The sequence below is a fragment of the Hakea prostrata genome, chromosome 6 (genome assembly GCF_041222555.1).
Source record: "Hakea prostrata isolate BN-2017 chromosome 6, UWA_Hpros_2, whole genome shotgun sequence".
NCBI classification, from domain to species: Eukaryota; Viridiplantae; Streptophyta; class Magnoliopsida; order Proteales; family Proteaceae; genus Hakea; species Hakea prostrata.
The window spans coordinates 16,306,925-16,326,468 of NC_142605.1; the positions used below are offsets into that span (position 1 = coordinate 16,306,925).

At 37.5% G+C, this 19,544-nt stretch overlaps 2 protein-coding genes across 2 annotated transcripts; both read left to right on the forward strand.

Annotated features, from left to right (window-relative positions):
- The first annotated feature begins 7,225 nt into the window (after positions 1–7,225).
- On the forward strand, positions 7,226–8,924 carry LOC149012363 (uncharacterized). Its single transcript, XM_089157586.1, has 3 exons — positions 7,226–7,438; positions 7,872–8,575; positions 8,666–8,924. The coding sequence occupies exons 1-3, from the start codon at positions 7,226–7,228 to the stop codon at positions 8,922–8,924; spliced, it is 1,176 nt and encodes a 391-aa protein (XP_089013712.1).
- A 5,329-nt stretch (positions 8,925–14,253) lies between these two features.
- Positions 14,254–15,298, forward strand: LOC149012364 (uncharacterized). The gene is made up of 3 exons (XM_089158047.1): positions 14,254–14,319; positions 14,509–14,577; positions 15,224–15,298. Exons 1-3 carry the CDS (start codon positions 14,254–14,256, stop codon positions 15,296–15,298), a joined length of 210 nt encoding a protein of 69 aa, XP_089014173.1.
- The last annotated feature ends 4,246 nt before the right edge of the window (positions 15,299–19,544 follow it).

Genomic DNA, 19,544 nt, shown 5'->3' on the forward strand with positions numbered 1-19,544 from the left:
TCCTTCCAACTCAAGAATGGAGGTCGCACTAAATAGTTCCTTTGTATATAAAAAGCCGGGACAATAATTGATTTAACCATGGGATTTGTCCCATTGCCAACTAGTGGGGTAATGTCATTATCTAACTAAAAAGGGGTCTAAGTGCCATTTGGTAAACTAATAGGGGAGGTAAAGTGAACTTACCCTTAGAAATATAGTTTTTGTCAATTGGTCAAAACTATGCCAGGTCATTCATATATAGGAGGATTAGGATATCATTTTGGCAAAGAATGCACATTCTCAACGAAGACTATCACCAAAAGGTGCCTAAGGTGCTTGCTTGCAAAGCACAGGTGCTATAGACTGAACCTTGTCTTATTTCGCATCATCAAATATAGATATTTCCATCACTAATAAAATGGGGAAGTATCATTTTCCTCCACTCTTAGTTGAACAAATGATAATTGGATCCCCTCTTATTTGGATAACATCCCTCACCTCCCTTCTTACGTGATAAAGTTGTCAAACACCTCCATTTTGTTAACTTTTTTGGTTAAATTATACTTTTTACTATTGAATATTTATCTAAAACCCAAAATTACCATCAACTAAAAAGTTGATTTAGTTTAAACCCGAAATTACCCTCAATTAATAGTTAAAACCCTAAATTACCCTTAATAATATTAATGTTAAATCTCCAAAGTTTGCTTAATTAGCTTAACAATTAAAACCCTAAATTACCCTATTTTAATTGTATTCTTGAAACCTCGATATACTGTATGTTCTTTAGAAGAAAAAAGAGAAAGACATTAATCAAAAAAATCTTGATGTCTTTTTCAAGTTTCCCTTTTTTGTCCCCCCCCCCCCAAATGAAAGAAAGACCTCTAGATTAAAGCACATTGGGGTATTTTGGAGATTTAAGAACAAATAATTGAGGGTATTGTGGGGCTTCAACTATAATATTAATTGAAGGTAATTTAAGGTTTTAATTACTAGGGTAATTCGGAGTTTAAATTAAAACATCTTTTCAGTTAAGATCAATTTGGGATTTAAGAAAATATTTAATCATAAAAATTGAATTCAACTAAATTTTTTTATTTTTTTTACAAAATAGAGTGTTTGATACCTTTGTTGGGTAAGAGGAGAGGTAAGTGATATTATCCAACTAAGAGAGGGTCCAAGTGCCATTTGGTCAACTAAGAGAGGAGGTAAGTGATATTTATCCTAAATTAAACAATCCTAGAGATTCCATAACCAAATATAGTTGGTCATAAAACATTCAAAATTTTCAATAAATTAACACACAACACATGTAAGTAACCCACATACGCATTCTCATGCTAGTTCCTATATTGAAATATACATTGTTGCAACCCTAGGATGGAATGCTCAACTTTGGATCAACGAGTATGCTTCTAGTTCACAAAGTCTATGCTAGGTTGGCTGAAAGTGGATTAAAACTTGAAGCTTCAAATGTCAAAACAATATAAGGATATGTTTTGGTAATTTTATACAAATGATGACTAGAACTTGTGAGCGTGTGATTAAACCTCAAAGGGGGAGGAATTCCTAACTCAACATATATTAGTAGAAAACAATCAAAATTCTCGACCTTTTACTGATAAGGTTAGGATAATATTTAGAGCAAATTACACGGCACCCTCTATATTTGGGGCAAAACTCTTGACCACCCACTAATGCCTCATAAATTACATGGCACCCACATATTAATTTCAAGTTGCTCACATTTAACTTTGCAATTAAAATGTCTTATGAAATTACCCAAACGCCCTTACTTTTATTTAAAATTCAAATTATCTAAATGCCCTCGGGGTAGGGAAATGACAATAATACCCTCATTTGATTCACCAAATGACACTAATATCCTTACATTCTAATAATTCAAAATTTGAAGTCAAATTATGTAAATGCCCTCCTTAAGTAAATTACCAACATACCCCAAGTAACTGCCCTTTGCTGCCCATACCCAAACCCTAGGTGGGTGAAGGGGCCAATCCCTCGCGCCACCACCAAAATCTACCCAAAGTCAGTGTTCTAGAAATAGAAGATGAACCTAGTAAGAACAAAAAAATGACCCTTCTCTACTAATCTGAACCAAATAAAACAGATCCTTTAACTACATCAATAAGTCATCTAGCAATTTTCATGAGCAACTTCTTTGTTGCTTTCAGTTCACGTGACAAAATCTGATGAAAAACCTTCAAGATTAGACGCTCCAGTCAATCTACAATAGCTTCAAAAGTTCAGATGACGAATTCTGGTGAAAAACCTTCAAGATTAGAAGCTTAGAGGCCCGGTCAATCTCTACAATAGCTTCAGAAGCTACAAGTAAATCCACCAAAATTTCTTCATTCAAATGAGTTGGAATCCTTGAGCCTATATGTTGAAGCGAACTTCCCTTTTTTAGGAATATTTCTTGATACGAGAAGAAGAGATTTAGATCAGAGAAGTAAAATAAGTTGATCTCCCTTGACCATTTCCCCCCCCCCCCCAATTTATCAAAGGATTAAGTTTGTTTTTCATCAATTACAACGATTTGGAGACCTACTCGTTTTGCAAATTAAACTCTAATTCTAAGATTGTTGAGGTTTCTTCTCTGTGACGGTTCTGATCCACAACTAGAAGGAGATCTGAGAAGTAGACGAACGTGGAACAAGAGCTTCTTAACCCTTCAAAACGCAAGAGAAAATTAGGTGGAAAAAACAAATATTCGATGGGTGATTCTCCTCTCGTGTCTCCACCTTCATCTGCCTTCATTTCGTCACTGCAATCACCTTACATATCTCCAAGGGCTTTGCCCTCTCCACCTCCAGAGAACCCAACTCTGGCAACGCATCCATCGCCACTGGTTTCCTACTATGGTTCCCTTTCTGATGGTATTCCCAAGGCAGTTAGATTAGGGTATTTTGGTAATTTCACTTAAAGGAAGGCATTTACGTAATTTGACTTCAGATTTTGAATCACTAAAATGATAGTATGGGTATTAATGTCATTTGGTGAATCAAATGAGGGTATTATTGTTATTTCCCTACTTCGAGGGCATTTAGGTAATTTGAAATTTAAATTTTAAATAAATACTTTAAATAAAAGTAAGGGCATTTGGGTAATTTTGTAACCAATTTTAATAGCAAAAGTTAACTGTGGGTAACTTGTAATTTACATGTGGGTGCCATTTAATTTATGAGGCAATAGTGGGTGATCAAGAGTTTTGCCCCAAATATAGTGGGTGCTGTGTAATTTGCTCTAATATTTACAGTGTCAAATCCTTGGTAAGCTTTGACATTTTGCTTTATAAAGGTAAGAAAAATAAAATTTGGCATGTGTCAAGAGGAGATCACTATTGTCAAAACGATCATAACTCTCGACCTTTTAGTGGTCAGGTTAGGATAATATTTACATGTGTCAAATCCTTGGTAAGTTTTGACTTTTTGTTCCGTTAAGATAGGAGAAAGGTTTGGCATGTGTCAAGAGGAAATCATTATTGTCACCACTATAAATTTTCTCCCTCCTTCAATTGGTGTTGCATCATCAAAACTCATCCTTGAATTTCATACTCTTAGTTGCTTTCGAAAGGTGTTTGGATAAAAGCATAGATGGCTGACAATTCCATGTCTGCAAACATTAGCCACCAAGCTGGGGAGGCCAAGGCCCATGCTCAGGTAACCAACCTATTATTTTGATGTCTTCATGTTGCATGATGAGTGATGAATGGTGCTCTTGCATGATGATATGCTATAAGATGTTGTTGTGTTATATAAGTAAATATATATATATATATATATATGTGTGTGTGTTTGATGAGATGATTCTTTGATGGTGCAGATGAATAAGGACCAAATGATGGATAAGGCAACCAATGCTCTCAATTCTGCCCAACAATCTTGTCAAGAGGTTTGATCAATCATTTTCTATCAATACCCAAACTTCATCGGATCTAGAACATCTACCCACAAGAGAAGCATATATTACAGCCCCTCACACCTTCCCACCACAAGTATGTGGGGGGGGGGGGCATTTGAGATCGGACAAGTGGATTTTAGACATGGGACCCCCTATTACGATGGAGAAAAGTGAGGACAGCAAGTAGTGTTGTCCTTGTGGGTTGAAGATCTAGACTCAATTTTACTTGTTATTATCTCTTAATGACTAGCTGCATAAAACACAACAGTCTATAGATAATCAAATTCATCTCAAGCAAGCATAAGACTTCTATATAGATAGCGCCGATAGTGGAGGATAAAAGTTTTCTTACAGAAAAATTTGAGAATATCATCTTTACTTGTATTCCAGGGAGATCCAATGCTACTTCGGATCTCTTGGCAAAGAAAGCGCTTTTGGTTTGGAGCATAAAATAATGGTCATGTTCCACATGGTGGTTGGTTAAAGTCTTGTTCATCTTCCTCTCCTACTCGCTATGAATAAATGACTGGATTGGGAAAAACAAAAATGAAACACAACAATCTCGATCCGACCCTTTAATAGGTCCACTAGTGTATGGCTTGGATTTTTCAATAATGACTTATAATTTTTTTTGCAGACTGGTCAACAAATGAAAGCCAAGGCAGAAGGAGCTACCGATCTTCATCAAGAATGCGGTGGGCATGAACAAATGAAAACAAAATTTTCCCTTTCTTTTGTTTGATTGTTTTGCCATATTTAATTGATGAAGAGATGATTATTTTTTTGTCTCTTCAACAAGAAGAATGCTTCCATATAGATGGAGTTGTAAGAACAATCCTCATTCAATAAATTTTCTTTTTTAGCCTGCAATAGTTTCTTTAATAGGTTATTCTCTATATTTAACGAATTTATTCAACCTATTCTTATTGACAATTATTAGTTTGGGGGATTCCACTGATTTCCAACTATACTTCTAGTGTAGGATAACTTTTCCAACAAAGGTAAAGACTGTCATTTTGTGTATCCAAAAGTTATACAAAACAATGACAATTTTTAATAGGGAAAATGTACAACAAATACAATTTCATTGAATAACTAAACAGAAGTGAGGGATTTGTTAACTTAGCCAGCTAAAGGGGAGGTAAGTGCCATTATCCAACTAAGAGGGGGTCCAAGTGACATTTGATCAACTAAGAGTGTAGGTAAGTGACAATTATCTTAAGAAATATAGTTTTTATCAATTGGTGGAAATTGTGTTAGGTCATTGTTCTTACATGGGAAGATTAATAAATAAATTTAGCAAAGAATGCACATTCTAAAATAATAATAAAATAAAATAAAATAAAATAAAATAAAATAAAATAAAAAAATAAAAGAAGAAGAAGAAGAAAAAAAGAGAGAAGAAAAGAAAAGAAAAAAGAATGATCATGGATTGTTGTTTAGTGGTGTAGGTCTATACTTGGTGTGGAAATCAATGAGAGAAAAATATAGAGTGCATGATATTGGTAAATAAATTCTTTTTATCTATAAAGGAGTAATTAGGTGGTGATGCAAGGAGAAGAGATGGAGGAGAGAGAAACTCTGGAGAAAGAAGCTTTGGAGAAAGATGGTGTGCATAGGTCTTTGGATAGGGCTGCTAATGGCTTCTCTCAGAAGATGGACGGTGCGAGATCTTACACTGGGGTGGTAGGGAATTCCATTATGCTTGAGATTGATTCCCTCCCATCCCCTATGCAAGCTGGATCTTATCGGCATATTGTTATTCCTCAAACTGAGTACGAGTTGCAACGTTCTCAATTTCGTTTCTCCTTGATTGGGAGGGCAAACTTTCGTCAGACAATAATGGATGCTTTACGTGATCTGCCTTCTAAAATCATGGAAACTAAAACAAGGAGTTTCTTTTCATTCCTTGGGGAAGGGTTTCGTGATTTTTCAATTTAGATGTGAGGAAGATTTGTTGGAAGTTTGGAGAAGAGGTGTCTGAAATATTGGCAATCAACTGATTCGATTCCAACATTGGCGTCCGGATTTTAACATTCATGCTCCCCAACCGTCACCAAATTGGTTTGGATTCGCTTCCCTCATCTTCCTCTTGAATACTGGCATGCCAAGGTATTACTTTCTATTGCTAAGACGGTAGGTCGTCCTATTTCTTTAGACCGTCGTACTCGTCTTGGTTCTATGGGACATTACGCAAGAATTCTGGTGGAATTAGAATTGGAAGCTGAGCGAGTGTCTGAAGTTCAAATAGAGCGCCTTGAACCCGGTTCTACACGTGTTTTCAGCTTCATTCAAAAGGTGATCTATGAGGATGGAATTCAAAGATGTTTTCGATGCAATCAAGAAGGTCATTTGGGTAAAAATTGCAATGTTAATATTCCTTCAGCTAAAGAAAAGTTTGTTCCTCAACACTTGGCGCATGAAGATGTTGTTCTGAATGAAGGTCCTAATTCTATTAGGATTGCAAAGACGCTGGAGTTTGAGGGTGAGAGTAATTTGTCCTCTCAAGTGGTTCATGCGGCTTTAGTGGAGGCAGGGCTGGTGGACTCTCCATTGGCCAATGGGAATTTAGTTAATTCTTTTTTAAATCAAGGGGTTTATGATAATGAGGTGTTGGTTTTGGGTAAGGACTTTTCTTCAAATCATTCTTCTTCGACTCCTACCCAGGAGAGCGACCATTTTGAACTTCAAAAAATCCTTGATGCTGATAAGAGTTCTAAATCTCATGGAAACCTTCAATTGGATGATGGTTTTGATTTTCAAAATGGTGTGATTATTGGTTCGGCCACAAATTTTGAATTTCAAAAATCCTTAGATGTAGATAAGTGTTCTAAGTTAATTGGTAACTCTCCATAGGAGAGTTCACTAGTGGGACCCGAAGATAAGATTGAAGATTGTGATTCAACCAAGCATTTTGAATTTCAAAATGTCCATGTTGCGGGTAAGACTTCTATTCAAATTGAAAACCTTACGTTGGGGGATTCATTGGTGGGACCCAATGATAAGAATGAAGGGTGTGATTCGGCCAAGCATTTTGAATTTCAAAATGATCATGTTGCGGGTAAGACTTCTATTCAAATTGAAAACCCTACTTTGGGGGATTCATTTGTGGGACCCAATGATAAGAATGAAGGGTGTGAATCGGCTAAGCATTTTGAATTTCAAATAGTTTATGCTGTGGAAAAGAGTTCTATTCAACTTGAAAACCTTAATTTGGGGGATTCATTGGTGGGACCCAATGCTGTAAATGCACTAATAGGTTCGACTAAGGAAGGAAGGTATTTTAGAGAGAATTCCTTAGGGGCTGACGTGGCAACTAGGGAGAATGCGTTGGACTCTAGTGGGGCCTAGAAGAGTTCGGCCAGATTTGAAAATGATGGAATGCTGCAATTGGAAGTTGTTCCTCCTCCTTCGTCTTTCTATCTCAATGAGGGATAAAGGCTCTCCTTGTCGGAAGCCTGGTCGTCCTAAGAAGGCTCATGTAGTGAAGAAAGTGGCTACAAGTAAAAAGGGTTTGTTGGCAGAGGAATTCAAGAAGGTAGATGCTTCTTTACGGAAAGTCTCTACAGTAAATAAGAGCCTCTCATTGGGAGAGGAAAGTGTTGCTTTGTAACTGTTGATGTGAAGTTTTTCTTTTGGAATATTCGCGGCATTGGTAATGTGTCTGGTAGGAGGGCCCTTAAAATGTTGTTAATGACTCATCAACCAGACATTTTTTGTGTCGTTGAACCAAAAGTGGATGTCAGTAAGTGCCCAATTCTCTTTATTAATGGATTGGGATATTCTACTAATTTGGTGTATAATTTTCGACAGGAGAAAGTTCCGAATCTTTGGGTCTTTTGGAAGAGAGAGTTGCAGCGGCCCTCTGTTCTCTCTTCATCTGACCAACAACTCTCTCTTCAATTCAAGTGGCAAGGTGTGCAATTTGGTCTATCAGTGGTTCATGCTTTTTGTGATAGATTTGATCGCAGACGGCTTTGGGAGGATCTTATTGCTCTCCCTTTGTCCAGCTTACCATTTTTGGTTATGGGGATTTTAATGCAGTGTTAAGGGTGTCTGAAAGGCGGGGTTCAAGCAGATTCCAGCTGGGTGCTGTAGCTGATTTTCAAGCTACCATTGATGCTTGTGAGCTTTTTGAAGTTCCATCTTCGGGTAGGAAATTTACATGGTCAAACCAACACAAAGTTGGTAATGTTCATTCGGTCCTTGATAGAAGTTTCTTCAATGCCAGATGGTTAGAGTTGTCTGGTGATTCTAAACAGATCACTCTTCCGACACACTCGTCAGATCACTCTCTGATTTGTGTCTTTGTTGACAAAGGTGTCAAACCGGTAAACTCTTCTTTCAGGTTCAATAATTTTTGGATGACTGACGATTCTTTTTTGGAGGTGGTTCGTTTGGCTTTGGTGGAACCGGTTGTTGGTGATCCCATTTTTGTACTAGCACAGAGATTGAAGAATGTTAAGCATCGTCTTAAAGCTTGGGCAAAAATGATCTTTCCTAATCTTTTTATTGAAGTACAGCAAGCGGAGAAAGATCTAGCATCCTTTCAAACTAATATTGATCAACTTGATATGACAGCTGAATATTTTGATCAAGAGGCTTCCTTGAAGTCAAAACTTGTACAAGCAATGGATCGTCTGGACTCTCTTCTTCGGCAGAAAGCAAAGTTCAGGTGGTTGAGGGAGGGAGATAGGAATTCAAAATTTTCCCATCTCTCTACTAAACTTAGAAGGAATAAAAACTCTATTAAATCTTTGTGAAGAATACATGACACTTGGACATCAAGTTCGGTTGAACTACAGGATTATGTGGTGATTTACTTTGAAAACTATCATAAAACTGGTTCCTACTTGGGACACCCAAAGTTGTTGTCTGTGATTCCAAAAGTGTTGATGGATGATGATTGTTTATTACTTGAAGGTTTGCCCTCTAATGAGGAGATCAAAGGAGTGGTATGGGACCTAGATCCTGACAGTTCTCCAGGACCAGATGGCTTTCCGAGAAGTTTTTTCTGCAAATGATGGGATATTGTTTCAGTCGATTTTGGGGTTGCAGTTCGATCCTTCTTTCGAAAAGGGAAACTTCCAAAAGGGGTAAATAATTGTTTCCTCACTTTAGTTCCCAAGGTGGAGAATGTAGCTACACTGGACAAATTTCGGCCTCTATGTATGGGGAATTTTTTTTGCAAAGCATTGTCAAAGATAATGGCTTCTCAGCTGAGTCCTCTTTTGCCTAAGATTATTTATGAGGAGCAAGGAGCTTTCCAGAAAGGTAAAATGATTTCTGAAAATATTGTTGTAGCTTCTAAACTTACAAATATTTTACATTCTTCTTTTAGAGGGGGAGGGATGGGAATTAAGATTGATATTATGAAGGCTTATGATACTCTATCATGGGAGTTTTTATTCTTGGTCTTGAAGGCTTTCAGATTTTCAAATAGATGGGTTGGTTGGATTCATGAGATGCTTCAATCTACCAGAATCTCAGTTTTATTGAATGGGGGACCAGTTGGATTCTTTGGAGTTGAGAAAGGGCTTCGGCAAGGAGACCCTTTATCTCCTCTTCTTTTTCTTCTTGCAGAAGAGGTACTATGCAGGGGCCTTCATTCTTTGATAGCTGTTGGTAGATTGAGAGCTTTGCCAGGTCCCAGGAGAGTAGAAGTTCCTTCCGTACTGATGTATGTTGATGATATTTTTATTTTTTCAAATTCTTCTTTATGTTATGTTAAAGCTTTGAAAATTTTCTTATCGAAGTATCAAGAATTTTCGGGTCAACATATCAGTTTGGAGAAGAGTAAGCTTTTTCTTGGACGTGTGCCTCCTAGTCGGAAACAAAAAATTGTGGACATATTAAATATCCCAATTGCTCTCTTTCCTACTCGATATCTAGGGGGTAGATATTTTTAAAGGAAGAGTTACTCGTGTCGATTACGGTCAGTTTTAGACAAGATTAAGAATCACCTACAAGGGTGGTGTGGAAAGCTGTTATCTTTGGCAGGTAGAGTGGAGTTGATATGTTCAGTTATTTCTAGCATGCCGATTCATAATTTTTCAGTGTACTGGTGGCCTAGCTCTATTATTTCTCAAGCAAAGGCTTGGATGCGTAACTTCATTTGGATAGGGAGTATAGAGGCTGTGAAGAAGGTTACAGTGTCTTGGGCAAAACTATGTACTCCAAAATGTGAGGGTGGTTTGGGTATTCGGAGATTAAGAGATGTCAATTTTGCTTCCTTATGCAAGTTGGCTTGGACAATTAAACATAAACACTCTTGTTTTGCTCATTTTTTAAAGGGGAAGATGGTGGACAAAAGGGAAAATTTAGAGATTTATGGGCAACAGTCATCTTTGATGTTGGGATTGAGGAAGGTTTGGGGTTTTGTTCAAGCTAATGAACGGTGGTCAGTTGGAGATGGTCATAATATAAATTTCTAGTTTGACAGATGGTTGGGGAATTTAACATTGCAGACTATATTGGTATTCCTCTAGATCTAGAGGGTCATTTGAAATTGATTGTTGTAGATTGTTTACAGCAAGGGGAGTGGAGATTTCTGTCAGTGGACAATGCCAAATTTCAAGAGGTAATCTCTCTTATTATGTTATATCCTGTTCCTTGTCCTGGTTTTGTTGATGTTTGTCATTGGCAAGGTTCGGTGGGGGGAAAGTTTAGTTTTCGATCGGCATGGGATTTTTATCGTAGAAAAGGATAACAACTGGAATGGGCTAAAAGTATTTGGAAGACTTCTTTGCAGCCTAGACAACAAGTTTTCTGTTGGAGACTTTTTCATGATAGGCTACTTGTTGATGCCTTGTTGACTCGGAAAGGGATTATGCTGGCCTCTCGTTGTAATCTATGTGGTAAAGCTTTAGAGGACATAGGACATCTCTTTCTTCACTACTCATTTTCACGTGGATGTGGAGAAGCTTTTGCAGCAAAGTTTGGTTATAGCCGGATAGTAAAAGATTCGATTGTAGAGTCGTTCAAGGCTTGGAAACACCAGGCTTCACAGTCTCCTTTACGGACTGCTTGGATTAATGGATGTTGTTTGCTTTTATACTTTCTTTGGATGGTCCGCAATCAAATCCGGTTTGAAAATTTAAATTTCAGGGATGAGGTGGTGAGTTTAATTTTTTCAGACTTAGTACAGTTTGGCTTTAAAATGGATAGGAGAAAAGTAACTCCTACCATTTTTTCGGATGCAAGAAGACTAAGCCTTCACTTCTCTGTCTTTAGTGCTGCTCCTCCACAAGAATTTTTTTGGTGTCCCCCTACTGCAGGTTGGGTTAAACTAAATATTGATGGGTCTTCTTTAGGCAATCCAGGAAGGTCTGGCGGTGGAGGAGTATTTCAAAATGAAGTTGCTGCGGTGGTTTTCAATTTCAATATTTTTTTAGATGTTAAAACCAACTTTGAGGCTGAATTTGAAACTTTCATTCACGGATTACATTGGGCAAGGCATTTACAAATTACAAAGCTTTGGGTAGAAAGTGATTCAAAAGCTATGGTGACTTTAATATAGCAGAAGAAAATACCTTGGTATATCTTTCATATGTGGAGAGAGTTACAAGAATATTTGTTGACTATAGATTGGAAGATTTCACATTGCCATCGTGAAACTAATACAGTGGCAGTTTTTTGGCAAATTCGGCAGCTAGGACAGGAACTTCTGATATTAACATTCCTTGGTTAGCTTCAATCTTTAATGAACTTGTTGTGGATACCTCTAGACGTCCTAGATTTCAGTTTATGAGTTAGTGGTTTTCTAATCTGAGTTGGAACCAGTGAGGAAGGGTGTATTGGGGGCAACAGTTGTTGCGGGTAAGGGAGGTTGGTTCTTTATAAGGTATTAATTGATGTATTTTTAATATTTCTTCTTCGCTTAATATAATGATCCTTTTAGAGAAAGAAAAAAAACAAAGATAACCACCAAAAGACTCAACCTTGTCTTATTTTTCTTTAGGGAAAATTTTGTTTTAAGTAAAAAGATAAATAAGAGACAAGAAGGAAGAAAAACTCTTGAGATACCTTGAGATGGTCTCTCTTGAATCATAGAGAGGTTAAAAGAGAATTAGATTCATTAAATTTGGTAAAATTATCTTAATTATAAAGAATGATAAATTTACATACAATAGAGCCATCTTTTGTTGAGTACAATTTGTTTTTATGGTGTCCAAAAGAAGTAACAAGGGATGTTATGTATATTGTGGGGGGGGGGGGACTATTACATATACCATCAGAGAGAATTGAACCCATGACCTCTTCACTAAAAAGTGTTGGGACGTCAATTGAGCTAACATTTGATGGTTGGTTGTACCATCTTAATCATAAAGAGTAATGGATTAACATATGTTAGATTTCCATACCTATTTTACACATATATTTTATTGAATCAAAGTGCTTTTACAAGCAATGACATCGATATTATACAATTGATTGTTCCAAAGACTGATAGAGCCACACTATCAGAAGCTCCAACGACAAGGCCACCTTTGCCAAAGAGTCTCCCATAGTATTTGACATTTCTAGAAATATAGAAAAATCCATATAAGTCAAAAGAGGCATTGAGACTAAATTCAAATTACATAAATGCCCTTGGGGTAAGGAAATGACAGTAACACCCTCATTTGATTCACCAAATGACACTAATACCCTTATTACCATTTAGCAATTCAAATTACGTAAATGCCCTCCTTCAGATAAATTACCAACATACCCCAAGTAACTGCCCTTTGCTGCCCATACCCATACCCTAGGTGGGTGAAGGGATCCAATCCCTCGTGCCACCACCAAAATCCACCCAACGCCGTGTTCTAGAAATAGAATACGAACCTAGTAAGAACAAAAATGACCCTTCTCTACTAATCTGAACCAAATAAAACAGATTCTTTAACTGCATCAATAAGCCATCTAGCAATTTTGAGCAACTTCTTTGTTGCCTTCAGTTCACGTGACAAAATCTGATGAAAAACCTTCAAGATTAGACGCTCCAGTCAATCTACAATAGCTTCAAAAGTTCAGATGACGAATTCTGGTGAAAAACCTTCAAGATTAGAAGCTTAGAGGCCCGGTCAATCTCTACAATAGCTTCAGAACCTACAAGTAAATCCACCAAAATTTCTTCATTCAAATGAGTTGGAATCCTTGAGCCTATATGTTGAAGCGAACTTCCCTTTTTTAGGAATATTTCTTGATACGAGAAGAAGAGATTTAGATCAGAGAAGTAAAATAAGTTGATCTCCCTTGACCATTTCCCCCCCTAATTTATCAAAGGATTAAGTTTGTTTTTCATCAATTAAAACAATTTGGAGACCTATTCGTTCTACAAATTAAACTATGATTCTAAGATTTGTTGAGGTTTCTTCTTTGTGAGGTTCTGATCCACAACTAGAAGGAGATATGAGAAGTAGAGGAACGTGGAACAAGAGCTTCTTAACCCTTCAGGACGCAAGAGAAAATTAGGTGGAAAACAAATATTCGATGGGTGATTCTCCTCCGGCCCACCTTCATCTGCCTTCATTTTGTCACTGCAATCACCTTACATATCTCCAAGGGATTTTCTCTCTCCACCTCCAAAGAACCCAACTCCGGCAACGCATCCATTGCCACTGGTTTCCTATTATGGTTCCCTTTCTGATGGTATTCCCAAGGCAATTAGCTTGGGGTATTTTGGTAATTTTGCTTAAACAGAGGGCATTTACGTAATTTGATTTCAGATTTTGAACCAAAATGATAGTATAGGTAGGCTTGGGTGGGTATTATTGTCATTTCCCTACCTCAAGGGCATTTAGGTAATTTGAAATTTAAATTTTAAATAAATACTTTAAATAAAAGTAAGGGCATTTAGGTAATTTTGTAACCCATTTTAATAGTAAAGTTAACTGTGGGTAACTTGTAATTTACATGTTGGTGCCATGTAATTTATGAGGCAATAGTGGGTGGTCAAAAGTTTTGCCCCAAATATAGCGCGTGCCGTGTAATTTGCTCTAATATTTACAGTGTCAAATCCTTGGTAAGCTTTGACATTTTGCTTTATAAAGGTACATTTTGCTTTATAAAGGTAAGAAAATTAAAATTTGGCATGTGTCAAGAGGAGATCACTATTGCCAAAACGATCATAACTCTCGACCTTTTAGTGGTCAGGTTAGGATAATATTTACATGTGTCAAATCCTTGGTAAGTTTTGACTTTTTGTTCCGTTAAGATAGGAGAAAGGTTTGGCATGTGTCAAGAGGAAATCATTATTGTCACCACTATAAATTTTCACCCTCCTTCAATTGGTGTTGCATCATCAAAACTCATCCTTGAATTTCATACTCTTAGTTGCTTTCGAAAGGTGTTTGGATAAAAGCATAGATGGCTGACAATTCCATGTCTGCAAACATTAGCCACCAAGCTGGGGAGGCCAAGGCCCATGCTCAGGTAACCAACCTATTATTTTGATGTCTTCATGTTGCATGATGAGTGATGAATGGTGCTCTTGCATGATGGATATGCTATAAGATGTTGTTGTGTTATATATATATATGTTGTGTGTGTGTGTGTGTGTGTGTGTGTGTGTGTGTGTGTGTGTGTGTGTATGGTTGATGAGATGATTCTTTGATGGTGCAGATGAATAAGGACCAAATGATGGATAAGGCAACCAATGCTCTCAATTCTGCCCAACAATCTTGTCAAGAGGTTTGATCAATCATTTTCTATCAATACCCAAATTTCATCGGATCTAGAACATCTACCCACAAGAGAAGCATATATTACAGCCCCTCACACCTTCCCACCACAAGTATGTGGGGTGGGGGGCACATTTGAGATCGGACAAGTGGATTTTAGACATGGGACCCCCTATTATGACGGAGAAAAGTGAGGACAGCAAGTAGTGTTGTCCTTGTGGGTTGAAGATCTAGACTCAATTTTACTTGTTATTATCTCTTAATGACTAGCTGCATAAAACACAACAGTCTATAGATAATCAAATCATCTCAAGCAAGCATAAGACTTCTATATAGATAGCGTTGATAGTGGAGGATAAAAGTTTTCTTACAGAAAAATTTGAGAATATCATCTTTACTTGTATTCCAGGGAGATCCAATGCTACTTCGGATCTCTTGGCAAAGAAAGCACTTTTGGTTTTGAGCATAGAATAATGGTCATGTTCCACATGGTGATTGATTAAAGTCTTGTTCATCTTCCTCTCCTACTCGCTATGAATAAATGACTGGATTGGGAAAAACAAAAATGAAACACAACAATCTCGATCCAACCCTTTAATAGGTCCACTAGTGTATGGCTTGGATTTTTCAATAATGAGTTATAATTTTTTTTGCAGACTGGTCAACAAATGAAAGCCAAGGCAGAAGGAGCTACCGATACTGTCAAGAATGCAGTGGGCATGAACAAATGAAAACAAAATTTTCCCTTTCTTTCGTTTGATTGTTTTGCCATATTTAATTGATGAAGAGATGATTATTTTTTTGTCTCTTCAACAAGAAGAATGCTTCCATATAGATGGAGTTGTAAGAACAATCCTCATTCAATAAATTTTCTTTTTTAGCCTGCAATAGTTTCTTTAATAGTTTATTCTCTATATTTAACGAATTTTTTCAACCTATTCTTATTGACAATTATTAGTTTGGGAGTTTCCACTGATTTCCAACTATACTTCTAGTGTAGGATAACTTTTCCAACAAAGGTAAAGACTGTCATTTTGTGTATCCAAAAGTTATATAAAACAATGACAATTTTTAATAGGGAAAATGTACAACAAATACAATTTCATTGAATAACTAAACTGAAGTGAGGGATTTGTTAACTTAGCCAGCTAAAGGGGAGGTAAGTGCCATTATCCAACTAAGAGGGGGTCCAAGTGACATTTGATCAACTAAGAGTGTAGGTAAGTGACAATTATCTTAAGAAATATAGTTTTTATCAATTGGTGGAAATTGTGTTAGGTCATTGTTCTTACATGGGAAGATTAATATATAATTTTAGCAAAAAAAGAGAAGAAGAAGAAGAAGAAGAAGAAGAAGAAGAAGAAAAGAGAGAAGAAAAGAAAAGTAAAAAGAATGATCATGGACTGTTGTTTAGTGGTGTAGGTCTATACTTGGTGTGGAAATCAATGAGAGAAAAATATAGAGTGCATGATATTGGTAAATAAATTCTTTTTATCTATAAAGGAGTAATTAGGTGGTGATGCGAGGAGAAGAGATGGAGGAGAGAGAAACTCTGGAGAAAGAAGCTTTGGAGAAAGATGGTGTGCATAGGTCTTTGGATAGGGCTGCTAATGGCATCTCTCAGAAGATGGACGGTGCCAGATCTTACACTGGGGTGGTAGGGAATTCCATTATGCTTGAGATTGATTCCCTCCCATCCCCTATGCAGGCTGGATCTTATCGGCATATTGTTATTCCTCAAACTGAGTACGAGTTGCAGCGTACTCAATTTCGTTTCTCCTTGATTGGGAGGGCAAACTTTCGTCAGACAATAATTGATGCTTTACGTGATCTGGCTTCTAAAATCATGGAAACTAAAACAAGGAGTTTCTTTTCATTCCTTGGGGAAAGGTTTCGTGATTTTTCAATTTAGATGTGAGGAAGATTTGTTGGAAGATTGGAGAAGAGGTGTCTGAAATATTGGCAATCAACTGATTCGATTCCAACATTGGCGTCCGGATTTTAACATTCATGCTCCCCAACCGTCACCAAATTGGTTTGGATTCGCTTCCCTGATCTTCCTCTTGAATACTGGCATGCCAAGGTATTACTTTCTATTGCTAAGACGGTAGGTCGTCCTATTTCTTTAGACCGTCGTACTCATCTTGGTTCTGTGGGACATTACGCAAGAATTCTGGTGGAATTAGAATTGGAAGCTGAGCGAGTGTCTGAAGTTCAAATAGAGCACCTTGAACCCGGTTCTACACGTGTTTTCAGCTACATTCAAAAGGTGATCTATGAGGATGGAATTCAAAGATGTTTTCGATGCAATCGAGAAGGTCATTTGGGTAAAAATTGCAATGTTAATATTCCTTCAGCTAAAGAGAAGTTTGTTCCTCAACACTTGGCGCATGAAGATGTTGTTCTCAATGAAGGTCCTAATTCTATTAGGATTGCAAAGACGCTGGAGTTTGAGGGTGAGAGTAATTTGTCCTCTCAAGTGGTTCATGCGGCTTTAGTGGAGGCAAGGCTGGTGGACTCTCCATTGGCCAATGGGAGTTTAGTTAATTCTTTTTTAAATCAAGGGGTTTATGATAATGAGGTGTTGGTTTTGGGTAAGGACTCTTCTTCAAATCATTCTTCTTCAACTCCTACCCAGGAGAGCGACCATTTTGAACTTCAAAAAATCCTTGATGCGGATAAGAGTTCTAAATCTCATGGAAACCTTCAATTGGATGATGGTTTTGATTTTCAAAATGGTGTGATTATTGGTTCGGCCACAAATTTTGAATTTCAAAAATCCTTAGATGTAGATAAGTGTTATAAGTTAATTGGTAACTCTCCATAGGAGAGTTCACTATTGGGACCCGAAGATAAGATTGAAGATTGTGATTCAACCAAGCATTTTGAATTTCAAATGTCCATGTTGCGGGTAGGACTTCTATTCAAATTGAAAACCTTACGTTGGGGGATTTATTGGTGGGACCCAATGATAAGAATGAAGGGTGTGATTCGGCCAAGCATTTTGATTTTCAAAATGATCATGTTGCGGGTAAGATTTCTATTCAAATTGAAAACCCTACTTTGGGGGATTCATTTGTGGGACCCAATGATAAGAATGAAGGGTGTGAATCGGCTAAGCATTTTGAATTTCAAACAGTTTATGCAGTGGAAAAGATTTCTATTCAACTTGAAAACCTTAATTTGGGGGATTCATTGGTGGGACCCAATGCTGTAAATGCACTAATAGGTTTGACTAAGGAAGGAAGGTATTTTAGAGAGAATTCCTTAAGGGCTGATGTGGCAACTAGAGAGAATGTGTTGGACTCTAGTGGGGCCTAGAAGAGTTTGGCCAGATTTGAAAATGATGGAACGCTGCAATTGGAAGTTGTTCCTCCTCCTTCGTCTTCTATCTCAATGAGGGATAAAGGCTCTCCTTGTTGGAAGCCTGGTCGTCCTAAGAAGGATCAGGTAGTGAAGAAAGTGGCTACAAGTAAAAGGGTTTGTTGGCAGAGGAATTCAAGAAGGTAGATGCTGCTTTACGGAAAGTCTCTACAGTAAATAAGAGCTTCTCATTGGGAGAGGAAAGTGTTGCTTTGTAACTGTTGATGTGAAGTTTTTCTTTTGGAATATTCGCGGCATTGGTAATGTGTCTGGTAGGAGGGCCCTTAAAATGCTGTTAATGACTCATCAAACAGACATTTTTTGTGTCGTTGAACCAAAAGTGGATGTCAGTAAGTGCCCAATTCTCTTTATTAATAGATTGGGATATTCTACTAATTTGTTGTATAATTTTCGACAGGAGAAAGTTCCGAATCTTTGGGTCTTTTGGAAGAGAGAGTCGCGGCCCTCTGTTCTCTCTTCATTTGACCAACAACTCTCTCTTCAATTCAAGTGGCAAGGTGTGCAATTTGGTCTATCAGTGGTTCATACTTGTTGTGATAGATTTGATCGCAGACGGCTTTGGGAGGATCTTATTGCTCTCCCTTTGTCCAGCTTACCATTTTTGGTTATGGGGGATTTTAATGCAGTGTTACGAGTGTCTGAAAGGCGGGGTTCAAGCAGATTCCAACTGGGTGCAGCAGCTGATTTTCAGGCTACCATTGATGCTTGTGAGCTTTTTGAAGTTCCATCTTCGGGTAGGAAATTTACATGGTCAAACCAACGCAAAGTTGGTAATGTTTGTTCGGTCCTTGATAGAAGTTTCTTTAATGCCAGATGGTTAGAGTTGTCTGGTGATTCTAAACAGATCACTCTTCCGACACACTCGTCAGATCACTCTCTCATTTGTGTCTTTGTTGACAAAGGTGTCAAACCGGTAAACTCTTCTTTCAGGTTCAATAATTTTTGGATGACTGACGATTCTTTTTTGGAAGTGGTTCGTTTGGCTTGGGTGGAACCGGTTGTTGGTGATCCCAATTTTGTACTAGCACAGAGATTGAAGAATGTTAAGCAGTGTCTTAAAGCTTGGGCAAAAATGATCTTTCCTAATCTTTTTATTGAAATACAGCAAGCGGAGAAAGATCTAGCATCCTTTCAAACTAATATTGATCAACTTGATATGACAGCTGAATATTTTGATCAAGAGGCTTCCTTGAAGTCAAAACTTTTACAAGCAATGGATCGTCTGGACTCTCTTCTTCGGCAGAAAGCAAAGGTCAAGTGGTTGAGGGAGGGAAATTGGAATTCAAAATTTTTCCATCTCTCTACTAAACTTAGAAGGAATAAAAACTCTATTAACTCTTTGTGAAGAATAGATGACACTTGGACATCAAGTTCGGTTGAACTGTAAGATTATGTGGTGACTTACTTTGAAAACTATCATAAAAGTGGTTCCTACTTGGGACACCCAAAGTTGTTGTCTATGATTCCAAAAGTGCTGATGGATGATGATTGTTTATTACTTGAAGGTTTGCCATCTAATGAGGAGATTAAAGGAGTGGTATGGGACCTAGATCCTGATAGTTCTCTAGGACCAGATGGCTTTCCGAGAAGTTT